Here is a 26,497-nt window from a genome sequence, read left to right on the forward strand (position 1 = left end):
GATTCCTTTACGCACAGTTAAAAACAATAAAACATTTAAAAATACTTAAATTTTTACCTCATCTAGTCCAATTTCTTTCCATGTGTCCTGTCAAGCTCTTGGCTTATACTCACTGTTTCTACTTCATATTCTTTGGTGCCCTCATTAAAAGAAAAAGAACATTTGGGATCCTACCCCTAGTAGCACTTCACTGAACCTTTACTCTTGAAAGTTACCAGTAGCACCTGACAGCCTAGTGTGAGAGACATAAAATATAACAATATAGGTAGAAGTATGTAGGCACAGAAGATATTTGAGCTGGGTAGCTGACTTACAGAGAGTAAATGACCACCAGAAAGATAAAAAGAAGGATCAGCATTAGAGAGAGAGAGAGAGAGAAGGGAAGGAAGGAAGGGAGGGAGAAAGAAAGAAAAGAAATATGAGAGTATATAGTTTATTAGGGAAATGGTATATAATCTCAGTGTGGTATTTATAGGAAATTGAAATAAATCATATGCATATACGGTCAGACTGTGACTGAATTTATGCTGTAGGAAATAGGGAGTCACCAGTTTGAGAGCGACATGTTCAAATTCATATTTTAGTAAGATAACTCTAGTTCATCATGGAATATGAATACAAGTTAGGAGTCTATTGCAAAAGGTCTAGGCAAGAGATTTCAGTGTTGTAGGCAGTGCTGATTAAGATAAGCAGGAGTAAGAAAATTTTTTTTTTTAAAGATTTTATTTATTTATTTATTTGACAGAGAGAGATCACAAGTAGATGGAGAGGCAGGCAGAGAGAGAGAGAGAGAGGGAAGCAGGTTCCCTGCTGAGCAGAGAACCCGATGCGGGACTCGATCCCAGGACCCTGAGATCATGACCTGAGCCGAAGGCAGCGGCTTAACCCACTGAGCCACCCAGGCGCCCCAGGAGTAAGAAAATTTGAAAGACTTTTCACAAATGTACTTGGCAGGTCATGGTGACAAACTAGGTGTGGTGGACGAGGGCAGAGAGAAGTTAAGGCAATTCCTAGCTTTCCAACTTGGTGAGTGGGTGAGTGATAGTGCTACTAATTTGTATGTAAGGAATTCAGGAACAGGGGCAAGTCTGGGGAAATATCCAACACGTTGAATTTGAAGGCACTAGTAGAAGTTGATCAACAGATATTTAGAAATCTGCATCGAGAATTTAGTAGAGATTAGGACTAGAGATAAAACTTCAACTGAATACATTTCCATGTTGTGCTGGGCGTCACACTTGATCTAGTATTTTATTAGATTGAGTAGAAGATTTAACATTCCAAAACAAAGCTCCCTGTCTACCCCCTAAACCTCCTTCTTCTCTTCTATTTCTAGCAGAGTTTGTGTTATTCCCATTCTCCCTGATACCTGGATTCAAAGACTTGAAATCATCTTCCACTTTTTCTTTCTCTTTATCCCCAAATCAAAGATCACCAAGTGTTTTTGATTCTATGTGTGAAATGCATACTTGTCATTCCTTCGATCACCACTCTACCTCAGGTTCTGATAACATTTTATAAAACCTGTAAAACCATATATATATATATTTATATTATATATTTATAATATAAATAACGTCATTTCTCCATTAGATCCATTTTATAGACTATCTTCCTAAAATATAGCTCTCTTCCACACAGATGATACAGTTTAGATTTTTCCCTCATGGCTCTCTTTTCCTCTTTTCTGCTTTGTCACCTTCTGCACCTTCCCAGACAATCTGTCCCCCTAGCCACTAACAGCCTAATTCTTTATTTTGTCCAAGCTTTTTTCCACCTCTAGTGTCCAAATTCTCCCAATGTGATTAATCTCCTCCTGCGCCTCTCCAGACTCCATACAAAATATCTATTAATGTGAACTGAAAGATGAAAACACAGATGTAGATGAGTAAGATCAGAGAGCTAAAAGATCAGAATCATAGAATTAAAAGAATTTTTTATTTGTCAGATGAGAAAATTCAGAGCCGTATGTACTGTCTGGTTAAGCTAGACAGATAATTCAAGATATGTGACCAATAATTCAAATATTCTGAAATATTCTGACTCCTAATATCCATGACAGTGGTGCCGTAGCAAGGGGAAGAGCAGAGTAGCTAGAGATTTTGGCTTCTTTTTAAAAAATGGTTAGTAGCATTCTTCAACTGTGGTTTAAAAACACTTCGAAGCTACAGGGAGGACAACATCAAGACACCCTCTGTGTCAGTGTAAAGTTGAAAATATTCTACAATTTTTTAGTGTTTTTTTTTTTTTTTAAATGAGCATATATTTGTATAGAGCAGAACCTCTCTGGAATAAGATATTTGCATTTCCTTTGGGCTTAATCATTACAATAGATTGCCATTTTTTTTCTTTAAAGGAGTTTCTTCTTTCTTTTTCCTGTCATGTTAGTGAGTTGATGAATACAATGTTATATTGGACATCTGTAGCTTTTGCTTATGTCCTCTTCTGCTAACAATTCCTTGAATTTTCTTCGGTGAACCATACCTCTTATTTTCCCATGTGGTTTGGGTGGGGCTCAGGTGGGGGCCTGTGTGACCTGGCCAGGCTGAAAGAGCATTGTAACCTCAGGTCATAATTCAGGAATGAGTATAGGACCCAAACTAAACAAATCTAGTTCAGTTAGTTATGCCCAATTTCTATGTTTAAGTGATAAAGAGTTGTGAGTTCAGTTCAGTTGTACTAAACTGAGAGCTCTGAGGATATGCATCTGGGATTCCACACTGCCTTCTTGTCATGACAAGGAAAAAAGGTAAGTGATGGAGACTGGGTCCTGGTGACATTATCTGGATCCTTGGAATCAAATGTGCCCCAAAGCAAATTTATATCCGGACTTTTCAGATACATAATCCAGTATGCATTCTCTCAATATGATCCTAGTCTGGTTGTTTTTCTGGACCTTTTAATCAAAAGCGTCCCCAGACAAAGATAATTCAGATCTTTTCAATAATAGTGCTTGCTACTTTTTTTTTTTTTTTTAGATTTTATTTATTTATTTGACAGAGAGAGATCACAAGTAGACAGAGAGGCAGGCAGAAAGAGGGGGGAAGCAGGCTCCCTGCTGAGCAGAGAGCCCAATGCGGGGTTTGACCCCAGGACCTGAGATCATGACCTGAGCTAAAGGCAGAGGCTTAACCCGCTGAGCCACCCAGGCGTCCCAATAGTGCTTCCTACTTAATGATGAGAATGTGCTATATAGGTGAACCCAAGTGCCCAGTTCCTTTGAAAGATACAAAAAAGGAAAAATCATTAGTAAATTTGTAAAAAAAAAAAAACTTCCAAAGAAGAATCTGAAGCTAATATTGTAATGTTCAGATCAAAGGAACTTTAAAGTAAAAATCAGAATTTTATTCTAAATTGAAAATATTGCCCTTTAAAAATGTTTCTTCTATGTTCCATGTAAAAGGGTGCCCAAAACTTTTGATTAAAATACTCTTTTTTTTTTTTCTTAAAGATTTTATTTATTTGACAGACAGAGATCACAAGCAGGCAGAGAGGCAGGCAGAGAGAGAGGGGGTAGCAGGTTCCCCACTGAGCAGAGAACCCGATGCAGGGCTTGATCCCAGGACCCTGGGATCATGACCTGAGCTGAAGACAGAGGCTTTAACCCACTGAGCCACCCAGGTGCCCCTTGATTAAAATACTCTTACATGACAAAACTGTGGACTGATAAAAATGAAGCAAATAATAAATATATTATACATAATGGTAGGCAGATTTTTTAACTTTCAGAGAAGTGGAAAGCAGCAAGTCTAGAATACACCCTGTTTTGGACTGAAATTGATGCACTGGTGGGTACTCATGGTTTTAACCTATAGATAGATACAGAAAGATATAGAGGTGTATGGATATGTGCATGAACATACATCTAAATCCTAGTTATGTTGGTTGAGAGGTTCTAGAAGCCATATCATTCTGATAGGTTCTAAGTATCACTCTCCACTAAAGGGAACCATGGCTCCTTAAAGAAATGGCTATTTCAGGGCTAACATCGGGAAAATTCAGGACGAGTTACAAGTGCTCAAAGAATAACGCAGACATGTCAAAAAGACAAATGAGTGCCCTGGGTGCTCTGATGGGTAAGTATGCTTTTGACTCAGGTTATGATCCCAGGGTTCCTGGGATGGAGTCCTGCACTGGGCTCCCTGCTCAGTGGAGAGTTTCCTTTCCCTCTGCCCAACTCTCCCCGCTTGTGATCTCTCCCTCAAGCTCTCTTTCTCTCAAATAAATAAATACAAATCTTAAAAACAAACAAACAAACAAACAAAGGACAAATAATTCAGCTTGAAGGGGTTCCTACTGGCTTAATCTGGAATGATCTTAGCATCAAAAACCTATTGAATGAAATAAGAGCTCACAAGTACATCTGATATACCTGAATGAATGAATGGAGAAGAAAAAGTCTTTGTTAAGTAGACAGTCAACTAATAAATGGGAGAAGGAAAACAGAATTAGAAATCAGCCATTTGGAAGCCAATAGAGAGGAAAAAAAAAAAAAAAGACCAGTTTGGTCAAGAATCATGAATGGATACCAAACGTAGCAGATGAAAGTATGAGGAAGAAGAGGATATTTACTGTAATTTCAAAGTATGTCTCCACAAGTCAATAATTACAAAAGGAAAAACAGCAATTTTACAGTAGAGAAATTTGACAAGTACCACCCTTCACTAAGGGATTAGAGTTAACACTACAAGCAATGGGACAAATCACCATCACATGCTTCCTGAGATGGTGCACTGAGAAAATCACATTACTACTGTGGCATTCCTACTAAATATGTATCACCTGAAACTAATCATGAGGAAATATCAGCCAGATTATGGCACATTCTGCAAAATCACTGCTTTGCATTCATCAAAACTGCAAGGTTAAGAGAGACAAAGAAAAGTTGAGGAACTGTCCTAGATTAAAGACCAAAAGACATGATGCATAAATATAACAAGTGAACTGGGATTTTCTTTTGTTACCAGGAACACTGCTGAGACAATTGGTGAAATCTGAGTGGGGTCTGCAGATTAGAAAATAGCATTACGTTAGTGCTTATTTTCTAATTTTGATCTTTACTGTAGTTATGAAAGATAATGTATTTGCTTTTAGGAAACACATACTGACATATTTGGGGATGCAGCGTCATCATGTTAGCAACTTAAATACAGCTCAAATGGTCCAGGAAAAAATATGTATATGCAGAGAACAGAAATCATAAAGCAAATACAGTATAATTGTAACACTCAGGAATCTGGGTGAAGGGTGCATGGGAGTTCTTTGTACTAGTCTTGCAACTCTTCTATAAATCTGGAGTTACACTGATATAAACATTTAAAGGAAAAAAACAGTATACAAAACATATCTGGAAATAGCAAAAACAGAATAATCAACTACTTGAAAATGTGGGCCTCAAGAGCCAGAGACTTACTATATTGATACAAAATAAAAAGTGTCTATAATTAAAAACACGGACAAGAAGTCTGAGGAATTTGGAAATCAAAACAGTACAGAGGAGTTGTCACTAGAATAAAATCAATGGTATTTAGAGGGGGAAATCCCTCTTTATTACTTTTTTGCTTTGTTTCATGTGTAAGCCCTATGTTTTTGGCAGAAAGTCATCAGTTTTTTATGATTCTTTTTCTTGTTCTCAAAATCAATCATTTTTTCAGAGGAATGCTTTGCTTTTCTGAACTTGGGATGATGACCCCCTTTCTCTTTCTGAAGAGAAAGCTGTAAGCCTTCCCCACTTTTTTTCCTTATTGACATTTCTTCGAGTGAGGGGGAGATGTATCCACATGGGACAGCTCTTAACACAAGGGATTGTTTTCAACTCTCTTACTTGACCACATGTGTGCTGGTCAACTGTCCATTCACCATGACCACAGGCTGGCCGTTTCACACGCACACCTCATACCCTAATTCCTAGTGCTTTCTAGGGTCCAAAATAATTCAGAGCTGCTGACTTGTTAGAGTACATTCTCCTATCCACACTGCTTGGCTCCATGAAATTCTGAAGAGGTGGAGGACATGAAAACTAAAAATTATCAGAATGCAGAACTCAGTCTTCATTTCTGCCTCTCCGCCATATTCTTACTTGGATAATATACCCTCTTGGCACAAGGCACCATTCTCAGTATCAAATCCTGCTCACCTTCCTAAGGAGGTTTTGAGGGAGAGAGTCTCCAGCCACATGTGTAAAAGGCGGTCCTGCTGGAGGCAGGCAGTGGCGGGTGGAAGTTGCACGTGGCCGCCTGCAAGGCGCAGCAGAGGGAGCACAGACAGTGAGGAAGAAAGAGTCTTCTTGCTTCTAGGTGGAAAGGCTTACAGAGTTAAGGAGCACTGTCTGTGCTTTTTAATCCAGTTTCAACAGATGTGCAGATAATAGAAAGTCTTTCCAGATTCTGGCAATAGGAAGATTGTCACAGTTTTCAGTGTTATAAAAAATTGTTTTTCCTGTATCTTTATGGGTATTTTATTTTAATTAAAGATTTTATTTATTCATGAGAGAGAGAGAGCGAGAAAGAGGCAGAGAGAGAAGCAGGCTTCCTGTTGAGCAAGGAGACTGGTATGGACTCCATCCCAGGAGCCCTGGATGGCGACCTGAGCCAAAGGCAGACGCTTAACCAACTGAGCCACATAGGCGCCCCTTTATGGGTATTTTAATAGCAAGTTGAAAGAACTGTGTCCTGAGCTGGTAGCCAGATGCCATTTTAAAGTGAAATCTTGAATGAATTTGAAAGGCGTATAGCAAGAAGCAAATAGAAATGTGAACTCTTCAAAAGCACATAGGCAAACTAAAGGAATTTTAGAAGATAAAGATACATTATAACATAATCCAGCATAACAGTATTATAGGAAGACTTGTTGAGATTAAATAGTATACTGAAGACCCAAATGAAAGCAAGATCATCACTTCTGTCCACCCCAAATGCTATTTCAATTAGCTATTGAAACCAAAGAGACAGGAAGATAAAATAATTTTTTTTCTCTAAAAATATGACAGCTGCTTACTTGATTGAGAAGAAAGTGGTTCTGCCTTAGAAGAGCAATGAATTTAGGATGATTCTTTCTATACCACACATACTTCACCTTAAATTGTCTTGAAGTTTAAATTAACCTTGAACATTGAATCAGTTTCATGTTTATTTAGCTTTAAGTCCACTGCCAGTCAATGAAGTTACCTCTGGGCATATTAGTAAAAGGCATCCCTGCTGGGCAGATATTCATAGACTTTACAAGTGGAGCACGAGCTGTACTGAATCCTTTGAGTGAGAAACCTTTGTGCAGTGCACGCACTACACAGAGTTACACAGCAGACCTCTCTCACATACTAAAGAAACTCAAAGTTTCAAAGTCAAGAAGGGAAAACATCACCAGGATCATCTAATTAAAATCATATTAATTTTAACACCGAAAGCTTAGTTTTCAACTTGTGCGTATATTTATGTGACATTATTAAGAGAGAAAAATATTTGTGAGTCAAACTGCTATCACAAAACATATTGGGAAAATTCACAGAATGTCAGATATGTAGATAGATGTATAAGAACACCAATTTGGCTGACAGGCACTGGACAAATGTGTACTTGCTTCCTGGGATAGTAAGAGAGCAAACCTAGGTATAACAGTACAATAAATAAAATCATAATAGATAGAGATAGAGGTTATCTGGTAACTTAGTGATTATTACATTTATTTTAAAAGACCAAATCATTTTATGACATATATATTACAATAAATAAAGGCTTCTGTAGTATACTTAAATCATATTTTGTTTTATTTTTGGAAGTCTGTTAATTTACATAGAATGCATGTTTACATTAGACTGTGAAGTAAAAAAAATTATATAATTTCAAAAATTAAACATATTTAAAAAATATATATGCAAAATATATTTTTGGAATGATTACTTTTTAAAAAACTTAATATAACCAATTGTAGGACTTTTGAAAGCCACAGATTTTTATTGCTAAATGCTACAACATGCAAAGAAAATTTAAAAATACATATACTCACTGAATTGGCATTTGTTGGGTTTGGCCAAGGTCTACCACCACCTGGACCCCTACAAGATAATATGATAAATGAAATTTTAACTTATGCTTTGAACGTTCACAGTAAGCAATAACAAATCATAAAGTATAATATTTCCAATTCAATTACCATGCAGTTCTAATTCAATACTGAAATTACTCTCTGTATTTTCATAGCTTTTGAGTTCTTTTTTTCCTAAAGATTTATTTACTTTAGAGAGAGAGAGAGGGAGAGCGCATGAGAGTAGGGGAGGGGCAGAGGGAGAGGGAGAGAGAGAATTCAAGCAGACTCCATGCTTAGTGCACAGCCAGATGCGTGGCTCCATGTGAGGACCATTAGATCATGACCTGAGCTGAAACCAAGAGTTGTATGCTTAACTGACTGAGCCACCCAGATGTCTCAGTTTTTTAATTTCTTTTTTCTTTTTCTTTTTTTTTAATTTTAAAAAGATTTTATTTATTTGACAGAGAGAGATCACAAGCAGGCAGAGAGGCAGGCAGAGAGAGATGGGGGAGAAGCAGGCCCCCTGCTGAACAGGGAGCTCGATGAGGGGCTCGATCGCAGGACCCTGAGATCATGACCTGAGTCGAAGGCAGAGGCTTAACCCACTGAGCCACCCAGGCACCCCCAAAATCACTAATTAAAACAAACATAAACTGTAATCCTATGACATAAATATAACTGCCACATATATATCATTCAAAATTAAAACGAAATTATTAAAAAAATACCAATATACATAAAATGATTGCTCTTATTAAACTACAAATAATATATAGCAAAGGTGATTAAATCAGGCTCTTTAAAAAAAATCCCACATAGACTATCACAGATTACTTTATATATTACTTTGTATATTATTTTATATCACTCTATATTACAGTGCTACTGATAATTCAGTTACTTTTAAAAAAAATTTATTTGATTTTTTCAGTGTTCCAAGATTCATTGTTTATGCACCACCCAGTATGCCATGCAACATGTGCCCTCTTTAATTTAGTTAATTTTTAAAAATGGAATTACATTTCTTGTTTTCATAATTACAGTTCAAGCAGTAGCCACAGTAAATCTAGGGAAAAATAGGAAGTAATCTATGCCAATGTATGTTAGTATATTACTTCATTTTAGGGTAGTGGATAATGTTTTGTATTCTATAGCTTAAAAGGACATGAATATTTTAAAACAAGCTTAATGCCTAATTAAGTAAAAAAAGTCTCTTGTTCTCATGCTTTAGTATTAAGTATATCTAAGTAAATACTACTTAATAAAAAGTAGACTGCTGTCAGCAGGTCCTCTGTAATTAGGGTCACTCAAAATTCCCTTTTCCCTCTAATTGCATTGAAAGACAGAGGAAATTTTTAATTAAAAAAAAAAGTCCCTTGATTCTTATTTTAGGGACCTTAAACTTGAAATTCAATGTGTTAGATAGAAGCTATCCAACTTGGACTATTTAGAACTGTTTTTCATTTTGTTTTGGAATTTCCCAGGGGTATAAAAAACAGGGAAGTGCATGAAAATTCTGTCTATGGGCTCTATCAGGGTGCTCAAATGCAACTTCTCCCAATTCTGTTTGAGGAATAAGGGATAAAATAAGATGCCAGAAAGGAGTTGGTCCAAGTACTGCGCACAGGGGAGAAGGTTAAGGGCATTTGTACTGTCTCTGGAAACTGGTGCCTCTTAAAATGGTGATGATGATGATTTTCCAGCACTTCAGAAAGATAATCATACATATAGGATTCAATGTCTTAATGAATGGAAAGTGAGGTAAAACATAGGATATGTATTGATCTAGTAAAACATTTGATTTGTTTGATGTTAATCCACATTGTTTGGTGTTAAATGAAGTATAATAAAGAAATTGGGAAATATTTATCTTAAAACAGCTTAAAAATATACTATATCCAAATCATGGCAAAAATTTGTATATAATGATGTTATGTTGATAATGATCTCATAATTTTGACATATTATGTTTAAAACAGGAATATGTAAGATTAAATATAATAAAATATTTTACTTACCATTTAAAAATTATTTGTTAGACTAATATGCTAAATTGTTAAATAATTAAACATTTTACTTAAGTAAATATCATTAAATTAAGTGTTAAATGTTACATTTACTATCAGTAACAATACCTTTTATGCATTTCAATTATTTGATAAATAATAATCTAGTCTCAGCACACTATGTATTTCATATTAGATTGAATTTAATATGATAGTGATTTCATATGCTCTAAAAGGATTTAATATGATAATTCACATGGATAAGCTATATTTTCCCCAATTATGCCACTGTGTTTGAAAACATTTTAAGTTTCACAAATAGTGCTAAATAAAATGGGGCTATACGAGTGAGTAGTTCTTTTAGAGCAATTACTCAAGTTCAGGGGCACCTGGGTGGCTCGGGTGGTCAGGTGTGTGACTCAATTTCAGCTCTGGTCTTGATCTCAGGGTAATGGGATGGAGCCCTCTATTAGGCTCCATGCTCGGTGGGGAGTCTGCTTGAGATTCTCTCACTTTACCCCTTCCCTTTCTCTCTCCCTCTCTCTCTCTTAAATAAATAAATAAATCTTTTTTTTTTTTTTTTTTTTTTTAAGGAACAACTACTTAAGTTCAGTAATTCCCAGTCCTTTTGAGGACCATCATTATTATCAAGAAAATAACTTATGAACTATGATAAAGGCATTATTTTGAATGTAAGTTTTTATATAGGTATAGTTTGAAGTAGAATCAGGTTAGCCTCATTTAAAAATAGAGCAAAATATGGAATTTAAAAGAAGTAGGTATTTTTTGGTAAGGGTATACAGATATGATGCAATCCAAGCAACTATGATTACTGTAAAGAAAAATCCTCTTTTCTTCTATAATACAGTTGTTTGATTTCAAAATAATAACTACCCAAATTTTATCATTCTATAGGATAACAAGAAGGTCTAGATCCTTTGAAATCCTTTGTCCTCTTCATTTCTATAGAACCCCAACATATAAAAAGTTGAATTAGGCATGCTGTAATGCTGAATCCTAAATTCTTTGGAAATCTGTAAAAGTACAGTTAATTTATTGTTTTTGTTTTTTAAAGATTTATTTATTTGAGAGCGAGTGAGCAGGAGGAGGGGCAGAGAGAAAGGGAGAGAGAGAGTCATCAAGTAGACACCCCACTGAGCACAGAGCCAGACATGGAGTTCTAACTCATGACCCTGAGAGATCATGACCTGACTTGAGCTAAAATCAAGAGTGGGATGCCTAACTGACTAAGCCATCCAGGCACCCCTAAAAATGTAGTTAATTTAGAAATAGAGTTTCTTTTAAAAAGTTATCTGTAATGCATTTGAAAACATTTACATTCTGGCTATAGTCTGTAAATTCTACTTTAGATTACTGAAATTGATATTAAGTTTTTATTTATAAAAATAGTAGTTAGACATTAAAAATATACTCTTAATTTGAGATGACACTACGTATAACTTATCCTGAGTTTAGAGCACAGAAATATAAAAATTATATCAGAATTATTATTTTCTTTGGAGGTAACCAATAATTTTTTAAATAACATTATCAAAATTTTGTTCCAAATAGTTTCCTAGTTAGAATGAGTTTTCTTTAGCTGGTCACATTTTCTTGTTTGCCATGAAAGTATAATGACAATGAAAATAACATCCATCCGTGCCCACTCGATGGATGTTATTTTCATTGTCATTATACTTTCATGGCAAACAAGAAAATGTGACCAGCTAAAGAAAACTCATTCAGAAATGGTTCTCTGGCAGGTCCCACCTGACCTTAGCACACAAATATCTTAGACTGTTAAAAACATAGCTTAAAGTAACACTATCCGGTGCCTGGATGACTCAGTTTCATCTCAGGTCATGATCCCAGAGTCCCGGGATCGAGTCCCACAGGCTCCCTGCTCGCTGAGGAGTCTGCTTCTCCCTCTGACTCTCCCCCTTCTCATGCTCTCTCTCTCTTTCAAATAAATAGGTAAAATCTTAAAAATGAATAAATAAATAAATAAAGTAACACTATCCTGATGCCTTTTTCTTTGATTTTTAAGTTACCCAACATGTAAAAAAGTAACATGAAGAAAGCCACAAATGCTAGTTTGAAATACTTATTTGGAAAAAAAAAAAAAAAAAAGGAGCACTTACTTGCTATAACATAGTAAGATTTAGTATCTATTTTAAAGATTCAACTCTATTGAGAACAATGGACATAATATGTTTTATTTTTTATATCTCTTTAAATTCACTTTTGCTTTGCTGGGGCCAATATCAACACAAGAGTTATTCTCTTTGGTTGGATCGTCCATTGGATCGGAAGTTGGATCAGAACTTCCTTGTTTGAAGGGAATATTTACTAATGTAAATATGGGAATATTTACATTTTCATTGTTCTTTAAGAATATCCTAATTTACAGAAAACTGAAAATTATATATAAGAACCCAAATAAAAGTCAAAGGTAACAAAAAATGGAAATCTGAATCTGGAAGGCTTCAAGGTTCTTTAAAAACCAGAAATTATATGAACAATACAACATTATGTAATAAGAAATATTTTAAAGCAGCTGGTATATATTTAAATGAGAAACCCAAATCCAAGTATCAATAAAAATAATAATATTGAAAAATTTGAGCCATATTTTTAGTCTCTATAGTCTAGGGAATTTAATGTATCCATCAAATGTTAATGTTTATCTGTTTAAGTGTACGTGAGAAAAGAACTAGACAATTTTAAGCAGCTGAGTCTCTTAACGGTCACATAAAAATAACTTCTTTCTCTATACCCATAAAAACAGGTTGATCTAAAGTTGACCATATGGCTAATTATAGTGAAGTGTAATATACAAAATGACATTAGATACAATCTTAATATTTATTGATAAGTCTATATTGATCATAATATTCAAATGTATACTGTGTACATCTGTACACAGTATTCAAAATTATAGTTCCTAAAAGCTATTGCATTTTAAAATCAGAATCTCAGGTAGGTAAATTTTATATATATCTAAATCCTATTGGTGAGAGTTGCAGCTTTTGATGTAAGCATAAAATATCACTCCTTTTTATAACAACCATTAAAGGCTAAGCCTTTGAGGGATTTAAGAAGAGTCAGACTTCATGCCTACCCATTTTTACTTTAAAAGTGAAAAGACGTGATAGGAAAATTTGACCTACTTTTTCCCTTTGTTCTGTTAGTTTTGATTCTGGCTGGTATCCACTTATTAACCTATTTTCTATTTTAGGCAAAATTGCTTTCCATGAAAATGGCTTCAGAAACTCACAAAAATCCCTATCTATATCAAAAGAGCTTATCTCATTATATCTTAAATGCCATTAAGTGATGGCAGAATTATCTAATTTGATATGTAAGTAACCAAAACATGGACTAATGGAAAAATATATTCAAGGAAACTACCCACAATCCTATATGGAACAGTTTCATTATTTCTGGTAAGCTTTCTTTAGGCCACATCATGGAATTGATCCTTTAGTGAATTAATGAAAGTCATGAGCAAGCACCTGGTATATGTGGAATTTTGAGGGCAAGTTAGATAATGAAAAATAAATAAAAATCCCTTAACCGACAGTATTACTTTGGGTCTCTAGAAACAACTACTGGCTTTGGGCTTGAAACGTCTTTTCAGTAAATAACCAAAACAACCAAAAAACTGTTAGTTTAGTCCTTATCCAAGCACATCTTAATTTTCAAACAAAAATTCATCCAATCATATGAAAAGTTCTTTAATATAGAAGATACTACCAAAGAGAATTCTTGGTGGGTTACGAGTTGTACCAACAAAGCCAAAGCAAGGACTCTATGTAGGAATTAAAAACTTTTAGGAATTACTATATATCATTAAAATGAAGTTAATATCAATTGTCTGCTTCTAGGGAGTTGCGTCATTGTCTTGGTGCCAGCATCTCTTTGTAGGGTTTTTGTTTTTTTTTTTTAAAAAGATTTTTATTTATTTATTTGACAGAGACACGCAGTGAGAGAGGGAACAGAACAGAGGGCGGGGGAGAGGGAGAAGGAGGCTTCCTGCCAGGCAGGGAACCCAGTGCCGGGCTCAATCCCAGGATCCTGGGATCATGACCTGAGCTGAAGGCAGATGCTTAACCACTGAGCCACCCAGGCGCCCCTCTCTTTGTAGTTTTACACAGACTCTATGGAGCCTATGTGCTTAGTTATAAAAGACTCATTTTTAGATAAACAAATGAAACATGAAAATCTGGCTAAAAGTTGGCATTTGGCATTTGAAGATGGAAAAAATTATAAGCTGCAGAGAAGGCAGAGAAACAATATGTTGTGAAAATGTAGCAAACTCTACAGCTCATGCTTAGGTAAGTTCTCTGGTTTTACTTTATACTACACAGAAATTGAGGTGCTTAAATTGTCTTACAAATTAGTGTGACTTCAGAAGACAGAAAATAGAATACTTTACTAAATAGGATAACATAGCATTTTGCTTACATGTTCATTCCAGGCATTCCGGGGCCACCTAAAGCATTCAGGGGGGGTCTCATTGCACCTCCATAGTTCTGTAATGATAACCAAGGGTCAGACTACCACAAAACAAAAAAACAAAACCAAAGAGGAGGGGGGAAAGAAAGGAGAGCAGGTTAATGATTTCCCTACATAACTCCTGATTGGAGAAGGCCTGTGCAATTCATTCTCTGAAGGATCCACTCTTGTACTATTGCTTCTATCTTAATAATTAGTTTGGTCTGTGTCTTTTAAAAACTACATGACTATGTAAGATCATTGGAGCATGTTAAACAATTAAGGTATAGTTGCAATTAGAATATTCACCATATCCTTATGAATTTCCCAATATCTGTACAACAGTGAACTTTTTCAAATAAAACATTTTATAAATCCAAAACTCTGTTTTTAAAGAACAGACCATTAGTCAGCATGTTGAAATTGCCAGACCCAGAACAATTACATAAAAGCTGAAGGAAAAAAACCCAACAGGTGAACCTAACATAAGAAAGCTGAATGCAAACTTCTGTTCACAAAATAATATATCCCATAGAGAGATGTACGAATATACAAACACATAACAATATATGAAAACTAAAATGCACTTAAAATATGTATACATGAATTATATCATGCAACAGGCTTCTGTCAGCATCTCTTACATACATTCAAAGGAGAAAAACATTTTAATGTTTTAACATGCATATCATATTAGCTTACTTTAGTTTCCCTTAGGGCCCAAAGATTGCTTTTTAACGTTGTCATGTTAATATATTTTGACACTATCAACTGCTTTCATGCTTGGCTTTCTGACAGCACTATTCTGCCAACTTTTCTCACTTTTTTCCCGTTTCCTTTGCTGGCTCTTTTTCTTTTGCTAACTCTTGAAACATTGTTTTCTTCCAAGTTCTAACCGCAGCATTCTTTTTAATAAGTTCATGTTTAAGGGTAATCTTATCTGCTACCATTAGCTCAGCAACTATTTAGGAATCCCAAATGTTTTCTATTTGGTCACAACATCTCTGCTAAGCTCCTGGATAACTCCCATGTTGAATGTCATTTGGACTGTTTCCATCGGGACACTGCTTCATGCTCAACACATCTAAAAGTAAACTCAGTGTTCTCCTCACAACTGCGTTCTTCATATTGCTTTCCTCAGTCAGTTCTGTGGTGTCCCTTTGCCATACAACAACAGTCCAGGCTAAAAACCTCTGGGAGCCCAATGATGTCTCCTTCTTTGATTTCAATTCCCACATCCAGGCGGTTACCAAAGTCTCTTGATTTGACCTATGAAATAGCTCTTGGAATAGTGCTTTCTTTCCTATCACACTATTCCTTGTCACTTACTGAGACTAATGTACTGTCTTCATTGGTCTCTCTGACTTAGCCTTTCCCCCTCCCCATCTATTCTTCATGCTGCCTCCAGAACTAGGATTCAAAAAGTCAGTCCTGTTTATGTCACCTAAAAGCCATGATGTCCCACACTGCCTCACAAATAACCTAATCCTCAGCATGGCTCTATGCTGGTATTCAGAGGTCAGCCCTAGCCTGTATTTCCTGTATACATTTCCTATGATCTTTACCTTATCTCCCTACTCCCAGCTATGCCCTCCAGAGCTTACTGGATTTCTTGTGGTTCGGAAACATGCAAGATACTTTTTCACTCATGGTAACTCATGGCGTGGCCTTCTGTGTAGTAGGTGCTAAGATGACAAGGAAATAGTCAATGAGTTTGTTAACTCCAGAGTGTAAGTCACAGTTTATAAATAAATTAGCTAGTTACATGTTCTTCTCATTGTTTATTTACTTTTTCTTTAGGGAAATCTTATTTAAACATCCCAGTTGTATGTGCTATGGGATAGAATGGTTTCTATCCACAGCTGAGTCATTAGTTAGAAGATTAGTTAGTTCCCTTAACCTCTGGATGAAGCATGGTAGTGGTACCAGCAATGTTAGCAAGAAGTCTCTGAGAAGAAAATTAGCCATTGGAAACAAAATCTGGATGGTAAGGTATAATAGAAATGCTTCAAAAGAAAAGTCTCCTTCCATTTTTGGTCTTAGAAGATCTGTTTCATTTTATCAAGGAAAACATTAATTTTCTTTATAGCTCAGGACATAGAAAGACATTGGTTTGAACTTCTGTTGCCACAGCCCCATTTCCTCTGCCCCTCTTTCTATATGTGTAATCACAGGCCAATCCTTCTCTTAATGATCGACTCAAACTTCATTTCCTTATCTGCAAAGTGATATCATGTCCTTTACAAGCTTGTTGGAGGATAAAATAAAATCATATAAAACACCCATCATAGTGCTTGGTGCATTAAGAGCATGATACCTGGTGATCAAAAATTGTAGCCGCTAACTCTTTCTTGTCACCATTAATAAGGGACCAACTTAAATGAGTCCTCTTCTCATCAGCTTCCCTTGAGCCTTCAACCCTCACAGAATTACATGCTTATTTATGTACTGATTCTCTGACAGAGCATTCATATTTCTTTTCTAGATTTTTTTTTTTTTTTTTACTGCATAATAGCTTTTCTTTATGTATGTGTGTCTCCTGCTGAACAGTAAGTACCTTGAAGGTAGAATCTGTTTTACTCATCTTGGTATACCCAATGCTCTAGTACCACAGGAAATGAGTAAGGAATTATCCAATACATAATTTGATAGATTTACAAAATATTTTCATTTTGTGAATAATTTGAAGCAAAAGAAAACAGGAAGACAAGAAAGAATAACAACTGGCTTTCCGAGTGGTATCAATAAAGGCAGAATGGAAAAAGCTAATTTAGAATCACTGAATTTTAAAGCGGATGGCAGCTATACAATTCCATCTGGTTTAATCTCTTTCTCAATGCAATGTTCCTGACAAAATGGCTGTTCAGATTCTGCTTGGAAAGTTTATAAAGAGTTTTTCCATGATTGGGCAGTTTACTTTCTAGAAAGTTCTTCCCCTTACTGAGCTGAATTCTACCTATCTGAAATTTGAAAATACAGAATCAGTTAACTCTCTCTTTACATGAGAGCTTATCATATATTTTCATCTCACCATATCTCTACCCCAGGTATTTGATTTGGAAATCATGGTATGTTCCTATTTGTATATAACTCATTTATCCTTCAGATTTCTGGAAGAATTAAAACTAATTGGATAATTTTGGTGAATTTTTCTGTTAATCATATGGAATCTGGCAAGCATAAGAACACAGGCAAGGTAAGTATATCTTATTACAAAAGCAAATAGAAAAATGTCTTCAAATATGGTATTAAGTAAGATATTTTTCTTGATTAAGTAGGTAATTGTATATTACCACCAAAATTAAATTTAAAACAGGTAAAGGGGTGAGAAAAATATGCCAAGATTTGGAGCAAACTTTTATTTCTTCATTCATGTAATAAGTATCAAGCACATGTTTACTATGATCTAAATGTGCATTTGCCTAAATCAACATTATCTAAGAATCATTAGAACATATATATATTTCTCTGTTCTTGGAATTCGGTTGTTCCAACAGATAATTATTTTTCTTCTCCATTAAACTGGTCTTAAGGTAAAAAAATTATGGAAATAATATCTACGATCAAAAAGAGATGTGTTTTATGTTTGTATATAAAGCTAGAAACAATATTCCAGAGATTATTTCTATAATTCAACTAGAAAAAAGCAGATGCATTCTGTTCTTGGGTAACATCTGTATGGTTATAATATCTACTATGAGAATTATTTTTTTATTATCTTTCAAGAAACACAGATAACCTTTATACAAATTCACAGTTTATAATGCATATGTTTCATATACCAGGTGTTACAGGTAAATATTTCATAAGAAACCCTCATCCAAATTATTTTATCTCACATTTTACTTATCTGCCATTCATATTATATGATTCCTTTTTCATTTAAGTACATGGTATGTAGAGTTTCCTTTAACCTTTGACATTTTCTATGCTGTGATTTAAAGAAGTTGTTGTAGGTAGTTCTGGCTTCTGAGGTAAATTCAAACCAAAACACCTTATTGCCCTCAAATTATGAGGAAACATATAGCAAGGGTACTAATCCAAATGGCAGAAATAAACTAATCTTTTGAGTTCAAAAATATAAAGAAAGAATTTACACTTACATGATAAACTTCAGTATTAAAACTCATCAATAAGAGATTATACACAAGAAACATGTTTTCTTACTTTCTATTGTAAATTACTTATAACACAAAACACATAAACATACAGCTAAATATTTATAAAACATAAAGACCAGTATGCTTTCCATCTATGCATTTTCAAATGAGATCTAAGTGTTCATAAAGCTTAAATAACCATTGGCATATCATTCAAACACTGTAAAACCGACTCTTAACTCAGACTAGTTTTTAAAAAGTATTGAAAATATTGGTTTGGGATGGCAAAAGCTTAAAGAGCAGCTAGCTTAAAAATCAATGAACTGAATGAATAATGATAACTAAATTATAGGCATCACATTTTTATGTATATTTTAATATGTATCTATTATGAAAATCTTTTGGGAAAAAGTCTTTCAAGTTCTGTAGAGCCAAATTGGCTTAGTTTATTAATGACTAAAATATATATTCAGTCAATGATTATCTTATAGATCTTATAAGTTCTAATTGCTATCAATAACTTCTGAGGGTTGGTCACATAAATCATCGACTCTAATATGAGTAGACATAGGGAAAAATAATTTAAATATCTAAATCAGAGTTTTATAAGATCTTAAGAAAATACATAAGAAATAAATGAGCCTAAATAAAAGAAATTATTTTTTTCTGACTCTGAGGATGTCATGTCTATTAACATTTTATTTTTTTCATGTAATATGGAATCTCTGAAAATTTTGGTTATAATGCCTTTCATCTTTTAATATAGTTATATATATTTTATTTAATATAGTTATATAAATATATGTTTTATTTAATAAGTTATATGTATATATATTTATATATATTTTATGTTGGTTAGAAACACCTAGATCTAACTCATATTATCTCAGTGTTAGATTATTAATTCTCTGACTCCTTTGGGCACAGAACAAAATACTAATTTAATTTTTTAAAAGTAGATACATGAAACAAGTTCCTAAAAGTGGACTTATATAGCTGTTCTTGGAAAGCGTAAAGAAAATAAGTTAATTCACTCTTTTAATCAACATTATGACACATTACTCTCTGAGCCATAAGATAGAAATTTAAAATTTTGGATTTGGGATTAGTTTCTTTGAAATATAACATGATAAAATTAATTTTTACCTCATTTAGTTTTCCCAAGAGAGACAAAAGAATGTTTTACCAAAAATAAATGATATCCTGTAATAGGATACTTGAAAAATGTCATGAACAGGTAGGATAGATTCAATCTCAGTGTGTACTTTTGGAAACTTTTAGAGAAGTAAGCTAACATCTGATATAGACTGATAGGATTATGCTTGTTCACTAAGACCCATTTAATATTTATTTCTAAATAACTATTGTTTTCATATTCTATGAAGAAATGGTTGCAGGTAAGAAACTATCAATGGCATTCTTTAAAAGACTTATAGAAATATATTCTATGTTGTTTATTCTGTTTCATATCTTATATCAACTGTGTTTTATTTAACTTATTTAACTTCCATGCTTATCTTTTATAATAATTGCTATAAATTTTTTTAGACTTCCTCAGCTTGGTTAACAAAACAGTAATTAATAGCTTTTTATAGTAATTCCTTTAATGTATTTCTACACAATATAGTTTTTCAAATGTACTAAAGGCATATGTGATAGCACCTGTTAAAATATGGTTTGTTGTTACATCAGTTTGGACATGTCACAGGTATTATGTCCTCAAGAGCCTAATAACTGTTATATCAAGCCTCTAATGCATATAATAAAAGCCAGCGAATGATATCATTTGTTTATGTATACGATGAAGGCAAAAAACTCAGCATCTAGTTTTTGTGTTGATTATTTACCTGTGGTCCTAAGGGCACCATTCCTCTTGGAGGAGTCATTCTCTGCATTGGCCCACCCATATTTGGATGCCCTTTAAAAAACAAAAAAAGGTATGAAGATATTAACAATGCGTGCTAAACCAGGAGGTGGTAGCCTCCTTTCTGCTTGGTGTTAAACCTTACTTACTAAGGGACTGGGTCATGGACTTCATTTCATCTTGGCTTCCATGGCTACTTTTCTGTCTCTTATGACTACTTGCCCACATTCTCCATTCATTGAGACTGAATTTTTCTTCCTACTTGTGCTGAAATGTATCTCTCATACCATCTGCACCTTTTACTTCGGAATAGTGTAATAGAGCCGCACACATCTGTGGTACCTAAATAGCTCTGTTGGAAGGTCCTGATTATTGATTTTTGTTAAATTAATTAAGTCATTGGTTACTTAGCATCCTCTTTTCCTCCTGCTCATCTTTCAAATGTACTATCTGAAAAAGGCAGAAGAAATCCTAAAGGAAATAATTATTTTAATTCCCACCTGTTAGAAGTTATATAAAAGGTATTAGAAGTTATTAGTTAAAACATGGATTTTTAGATATTTAATACTTTGGTTTCTTATGTGATCACCATCATCATATCATGCATAATTAAGAGTTAGCTGAGGAGTGCCTGGGTGGCTCAGTTGGTTTAGTGTCTGCCTTTGGCTCAGATCATGATCTCAGGGTCCTGGGATGGAGCCTAGTGTCAGGCTCCCTGCTCAGCAGGGAGTCTGCTTCTCCCTCTCCCTCTCCCAGCCTCCCACCTGTGTTCTCTCTTGCTCCCCCCACCTTAAAAAATAAATAAAATCTTAAAAAATAAAAAAGAGCTGAAAATATAACTCATTTGGCCATATTACCTATAAAAATGCAACTGGTATAATTATGGGAGATTAATACAAATAAAATTATCCTTAAAAATTAAAGATTTATTTGAGACTCTGCATATCAATTTCACTTTTAACCCACTGAGCCACCCAGGCGCCCCTCAATTTCACTTTTAATTTAAAGTAGTCACCTTGTTGTCGAGTTGGGTCCATTCCACTTGGAAGTAATGGCTGACTTCCTGGGACACCTCCAAGTGCCTAGGATATTTAGTAAAACAAAACAAAAAAATATTCTAAGTATTTACAAAATAAGTGCTTTAGCAATTCTCCTTTAAAATTCCTATAATTACAGAATACATATAGTATTTCACCAGATTTCTTATTTTCACATTAATTTATAAATTTTATAGCTCTACATACCTAGTATAAGTTCTTAGTTTTAAAAAGATTCTACCTTGCTCAATTTTGTAAATAAAATAAGTACTTCCTAGAAACAAAAATCTAGGCAAAACTGTCCTCTTTCATCCTGAGAAGTACAATGCCTTTCCTTCAAAGTAACTTACTATGGGTACTGAAATAACGAATTTTGCTTCTTGGATGTAATCTCTCTATTTTCTACAGATTATTTTACTCATTTGGCATTACAATAGCAGCAGGACTAAAATGCCAAGGGGCCAATAAACTTTTTTTGTCGTTACATTTTCCCTAAGAAGCCATTTAGAAAAATAATACTCCAATTAAGTTCAAATGATTTGGCTGAATGGAAAAAAGAGAACCAGAAGTGAAAAAGGTGGAGTGATTAACAGACAGGGTTTATTTTATGAAGGGTGTGATACTGGATATGTCCTGAATCACAAGTTTCTAACAGTTGTCTGAGCAGCACTTAGAGCTGGACCAAACATGTATCCATTCACATGAACACATAATCCTGACAAGTGGCAAAAATTTCTATAAGATTCACTAATTTAACTTAAAGCAGAATAAATCTTTTCTACTTAGTGAAAAATTTCAAACATTTCAAAAGAAATTTAATAATAAAAAATATATATATATCCAGATCAGAACTATTTTCTTAATCATCATCACTTGGAATACAGTAGAGAACTGCCATTTCTCAAGCCATTTTTGTAATTCTTTAATTTTTTTCTTAAAAGCACACTGAATACATACACTAGTATATGATCCATTCTCTGCTTATCTTTCCAGGGTAATTTCTTGCTGCTGCCCCTAACATTCTAAACTAAACTTCCCTCAAGTTTTTTCAATTCATGAATTAAATCAATATCTAAATGCCAACCATTAAAAACAAAAGTAAACAAAAATAAACAATATCTCATGTCAAGGAACTCACAGACCTTTTTGTGCCTCTTGTTGACATATTTTAGATCTCAGTTTAGGGATCGGTTCCTAGCAAAATTCTTCCATATAAACCCAGTCTGGGATAAGTTCTCCCATTTGTTTTAAACTATATATATATATATATTTTTTTTTTTCCAACTTACAAAAATTCCACAAGCAGTACAAAGGATGCCTATAGACTCTGACACTAATTGCCCAACTCTCAACATTTTACCACATCTGCCCCTGAATCACCCCTTCTCCTTCTCTCTATATGCACTTGTTATCATCAATCTTTTTCAGAACCACCTGACAGCAAGCTGTAGACATTATGCCTCATCACCTCTGAGTAGTACAGAATACAGTTCTCTAAACAAGGATATTTCTGTACAAAACCATAACACAACGTTTCAACACAGGAAACCCACATTGATACAACGCTACCATCCACTCCACAGACCTCAACCATATTTGCCATTTGTCTCCACCATGTTTCTTATACTTTCTGTGGAGAGGATGTCATGGAACACATGTTGCACTTAGTTATTGTATTTCTTCACCCTTCTCCAAGCTGGAATTATTCCTTAGTCTTTCCCTGTCATGTCCTCAGCAGTTTTAGAATCTGGGTCTTCAATTCTACAGGATGATCTTCTGATGCTTTTTCATGACCCCAACTCGGGTCCTATTTTCTTACAAAGATTCCTGAAGAAATGATGCTGTGCTCTTCTCGGTGAATCACTTCAGAGGCACATGATGCTCACTCGTCCCATGACAGGGGATGTTAACCTTTTTCATCTGATTGTGTTGGTGTCCATCAGGTCTGTACACCATGGGATCATTACTTTTCCCCTCTGTAATTAATTACTTTTAGTATTAGAGCTATTCCAAGATTGTCAGTATCCCATTCCTCACCAGTCAATTATCTACCCACCGGCATCCACTGACAACTCCTAAGCACTAGGATAGTTGCCAAATGGAGATATTTCTTGTCTATCATTTTATGTGGTTTAGTTGGCATTCCACTCTAAGGAACAACTTTTTGTCCACCCTTCCTTCCTATTCCAATCAATAGGTTGTAATCTATTATTATCATTTATTTTAGTATTCAAATATTCATGATTTGGCCAGCAGGAGGCTCTTCAAGTCCTTATGGACTTTCGACACGTCTCCATCATATTTTGAGTATTTTCTTCCTTGGACAAGATGTTCCAAGTTCACCTCATATTTTGTTCTAGCCTGGCTCTGAAAACAGACCTTACTCCAAAGGGCCCAGAGCCCTGATTCCCTCTAGTGAAGGACAGACAACATTTAGACATCAAGATCTGAGCTCTCAGAGTGCTCATTTTAACTTGGTACACTGCTTTTTGGCCCTCTCAGTAGATGCTGCACTAAAAAAAATAAAAATAAAAATAAATAAATAAAAATCTGTGAATGTAAACACATATACATCTATGACTAACTGTATAACTGTATATCTGTGTGTACCCTGAGGAGGGTACATACCCATGCCATAAATTCCTATTTCCCAGCACCAAGTCAACAGGTCAAATTCCAAAGTAAAACCTCAGGATTATTTTTAACCTTCTTCTTTTTTATATTTGTAAATACTTTCTCCTACAGTGAGAAACCTGACTTCCATTGTCTTCAATATCTTTTACTTTTTTGCTCAGTGTATTTATTTGCTCAATATAACAGGTCTCCCAACCACAACAACCCTTTCTTTTTTCTGCCAACTCTGGATGACTCCTTCCTTCCTGAACATCCTAATATGCCGGGGAGGTAAGGGTTGTTTATGTGCTTTTATAGGATTTTATACCTCATTTTCATAGAACTTAAATACAATCATGGCTTGTTTTCCTCTCTGCATCTCCAATAGACTGTAAACTCTGAAGGGGTATAGAACCTATCTTGCCTATTGGCTCAGAGAAATATTTATTGAAGACATAAAAGAAATAAAATTTAGGTTGGGCAATTTTAGGAATCATCAGTGATAAAGTCCTAAGGATGAAATTGACTTCAAAGAAAAAAGATAAAAGATATAATCCTTCTTAAAAATGTTTTTATTTATTTACTTGAGAGAGAGAGAGAGAGAGAACATGAGCAGGGTTGGAGTAGAGGGGAAGGAAGAGGGAGGAGGAAAGAACCTCAAGCAGACTTCACACTGAATGTGGAGCCTCATGTGGGGCTCAATCTCATAACTCGGAGATCATGATCTGAGCAGAAACTGAGTCAGATGCTTACTGGACTGAGCCACCCAGGTGCCCCACAAAAATACAGTTCTTTAAAAATACCAAGGAGATGTAGGAAAGGAAAATGAAACTGAATAGGAATGAAATTAGAAAGTGGACCAAGACCAACACTTTATAATAGAGGGTTTTAAGAAGCAAGAAGTAGTCAACACTATCAAAAGTTATGTAAAAATTGAATTAGGAGAACTGAAATTACATGACTAATTAGCATTATCTTCAATTGTGAGTCTGGATTTCTTACTTTTTTAGGTCTCCAAGTGGTTGAAGTTTTATACTCTGGACTTAGAATCTGAATTTCTAACTCTCACTAAGGGCGTCATGTTTTATCCCTGGAAACCATTTTCTTCAAACTTTTATTTTCTCCTGTTTATCTTAGAATATCAGAATAGTTGATAAGTCTTTTAGTTTCTATTCATCACTTAAAAATACAGCATAATCTCACAGAAATTACGATCAATATCAGGTTGTCTTTCAAAAAGACTGTCTTTTTTCTAAATCTAACTCTTCAGTCATCAGTGTTTGTCTTTTGGTAGTTTAGAACTCTAACTTTTAAAAGATTTTTTTCAGTCCTGGGATTACCAGATGATTGTTTGATTGTTTTGCCCACTAACAAGGCCATAATCATCACATCCCTTAAAAATTTAACATCAGGAAAAATAAATTTATACATCTTGTGGGTTGATATTTTCATATTTTTAATATGCTAATCACATTGCATTCAGACTTGTCACAAATTTTGATATACATTCTCTGTTCTACAAAACATCTTCACTTGATAGAGAAAATAACACTAATGATGAGGGCAGTTAATAATAACAAACATAATATCAATAGTAACATACACTTGTGTCTCCTTAAATTTATTATTTCAGTCAATGCTTACAACAATCCCATGAAATTATTATTTTTAAGTTATTATTTTTAATCATTCCTGATGAATCCAGTTTTAATACAGTAGTTTTCCCTTATCTGGAGTTTCACTTTCTGTAGTTTTAGTTAACCCATGGTATACCTCGGTCCTGAAACATATGATCCCTCTTCTGATGTATTGTCAGGTCAGTAGCAGCCTAAAGCTTTGTCACAACACCTACGTCATTCACATCACGTCATCTCATCACATAGGCATGTGATCATTTGAGATCATCATAAGAAGAAAAGTGAGCACAGTACAATAAGATATTTTGGAAGAGAAATAGAGAGAGCTGCGGTCACATAATTTTTACAGTTTATTGTTTTAATTGTTCTATTTTTTATTAATTATTATTGTTAAACTCTTACTCTACCTAATTTATAAATTAAACCTTAGCATAAATATGTATGCATAGGAAAAAATATGGCATATATAGAATCAGGTACTATCCGTGGTTTTCAGGCATTCACTGGAGGTCTGGGAATATGTCCTCCATAGATAAGGGGGGACTACTGTTCATAAATTTATTAATTTGTTGATGGCTATACGACTGGTAAGAAGCAGAGCCAAGGCTTCAAATCAGGTCAAATATTTCAAAGTTCTAAATATAGGCCTTAACTCCCAGGATTTAAAATAAATGAAATAATATGAAATTTTATTTAAACAGAAACAAGTGGAGAAATGCCT

General features: G+C 34.5%; 1 protein-coding gene across 5 annotated transcripts in view; it reads right to left on the reverse strand.

The window, feature by feature from the left end:
- The window catches only part of LOC111148293 (single stranded DNA binding protein 2), a 304,545-nt gene that overhangs the window by 28,927 nt on the left and 249,121 nt on the right, over window positions 1-26,497 (reverse strand). For 3 of the 5 annotated variants that reach the window (XM_022504780.1, XM_022504779.1, XM_022504778.1), the window contains 4 exons: window positions 21,505-21,571; window positions 20,473-20,543; window positions 14,496-14,563; window positions 8,002-8,050 (listed from right to left, as the gene is read on the reverse strand). In XM_022504780.1, coding sequence (XP_022360488.1) covers window positions 8,002-8,050; window positions 14,496-14,563; window positions 20,473-20,543; window positions 21,505-21,571 — 255 coding nt within the window. Of the gene's footprint in view, window positions 1-8,001; window positions 8,051-14,495; window positions 14,588-20,472; window positions 20,544-21,504; window positions 21,572-26,497 lie in introns of all 5 variants that reach the window. The other 2 variants (XM_022504777.1, XM_022504775.1) reach the window with 1 other exon arrangement.

This window comes from Enhydra lutris, unplaced genomic scaffold, assembly GCF_002288905.1.
Source record: "Enhydra lutris kenyoni isolate GAN:26980312 unplaced genomic scaffold, ASM228890v2 scaffoldscaffold19, whole genome shotgun sequence".
NCBI lineage: Eukaryota > Metazoa > Chordata > Mammalia > Carnivora > Mustelidae > Enhydra > Enhydra lutris.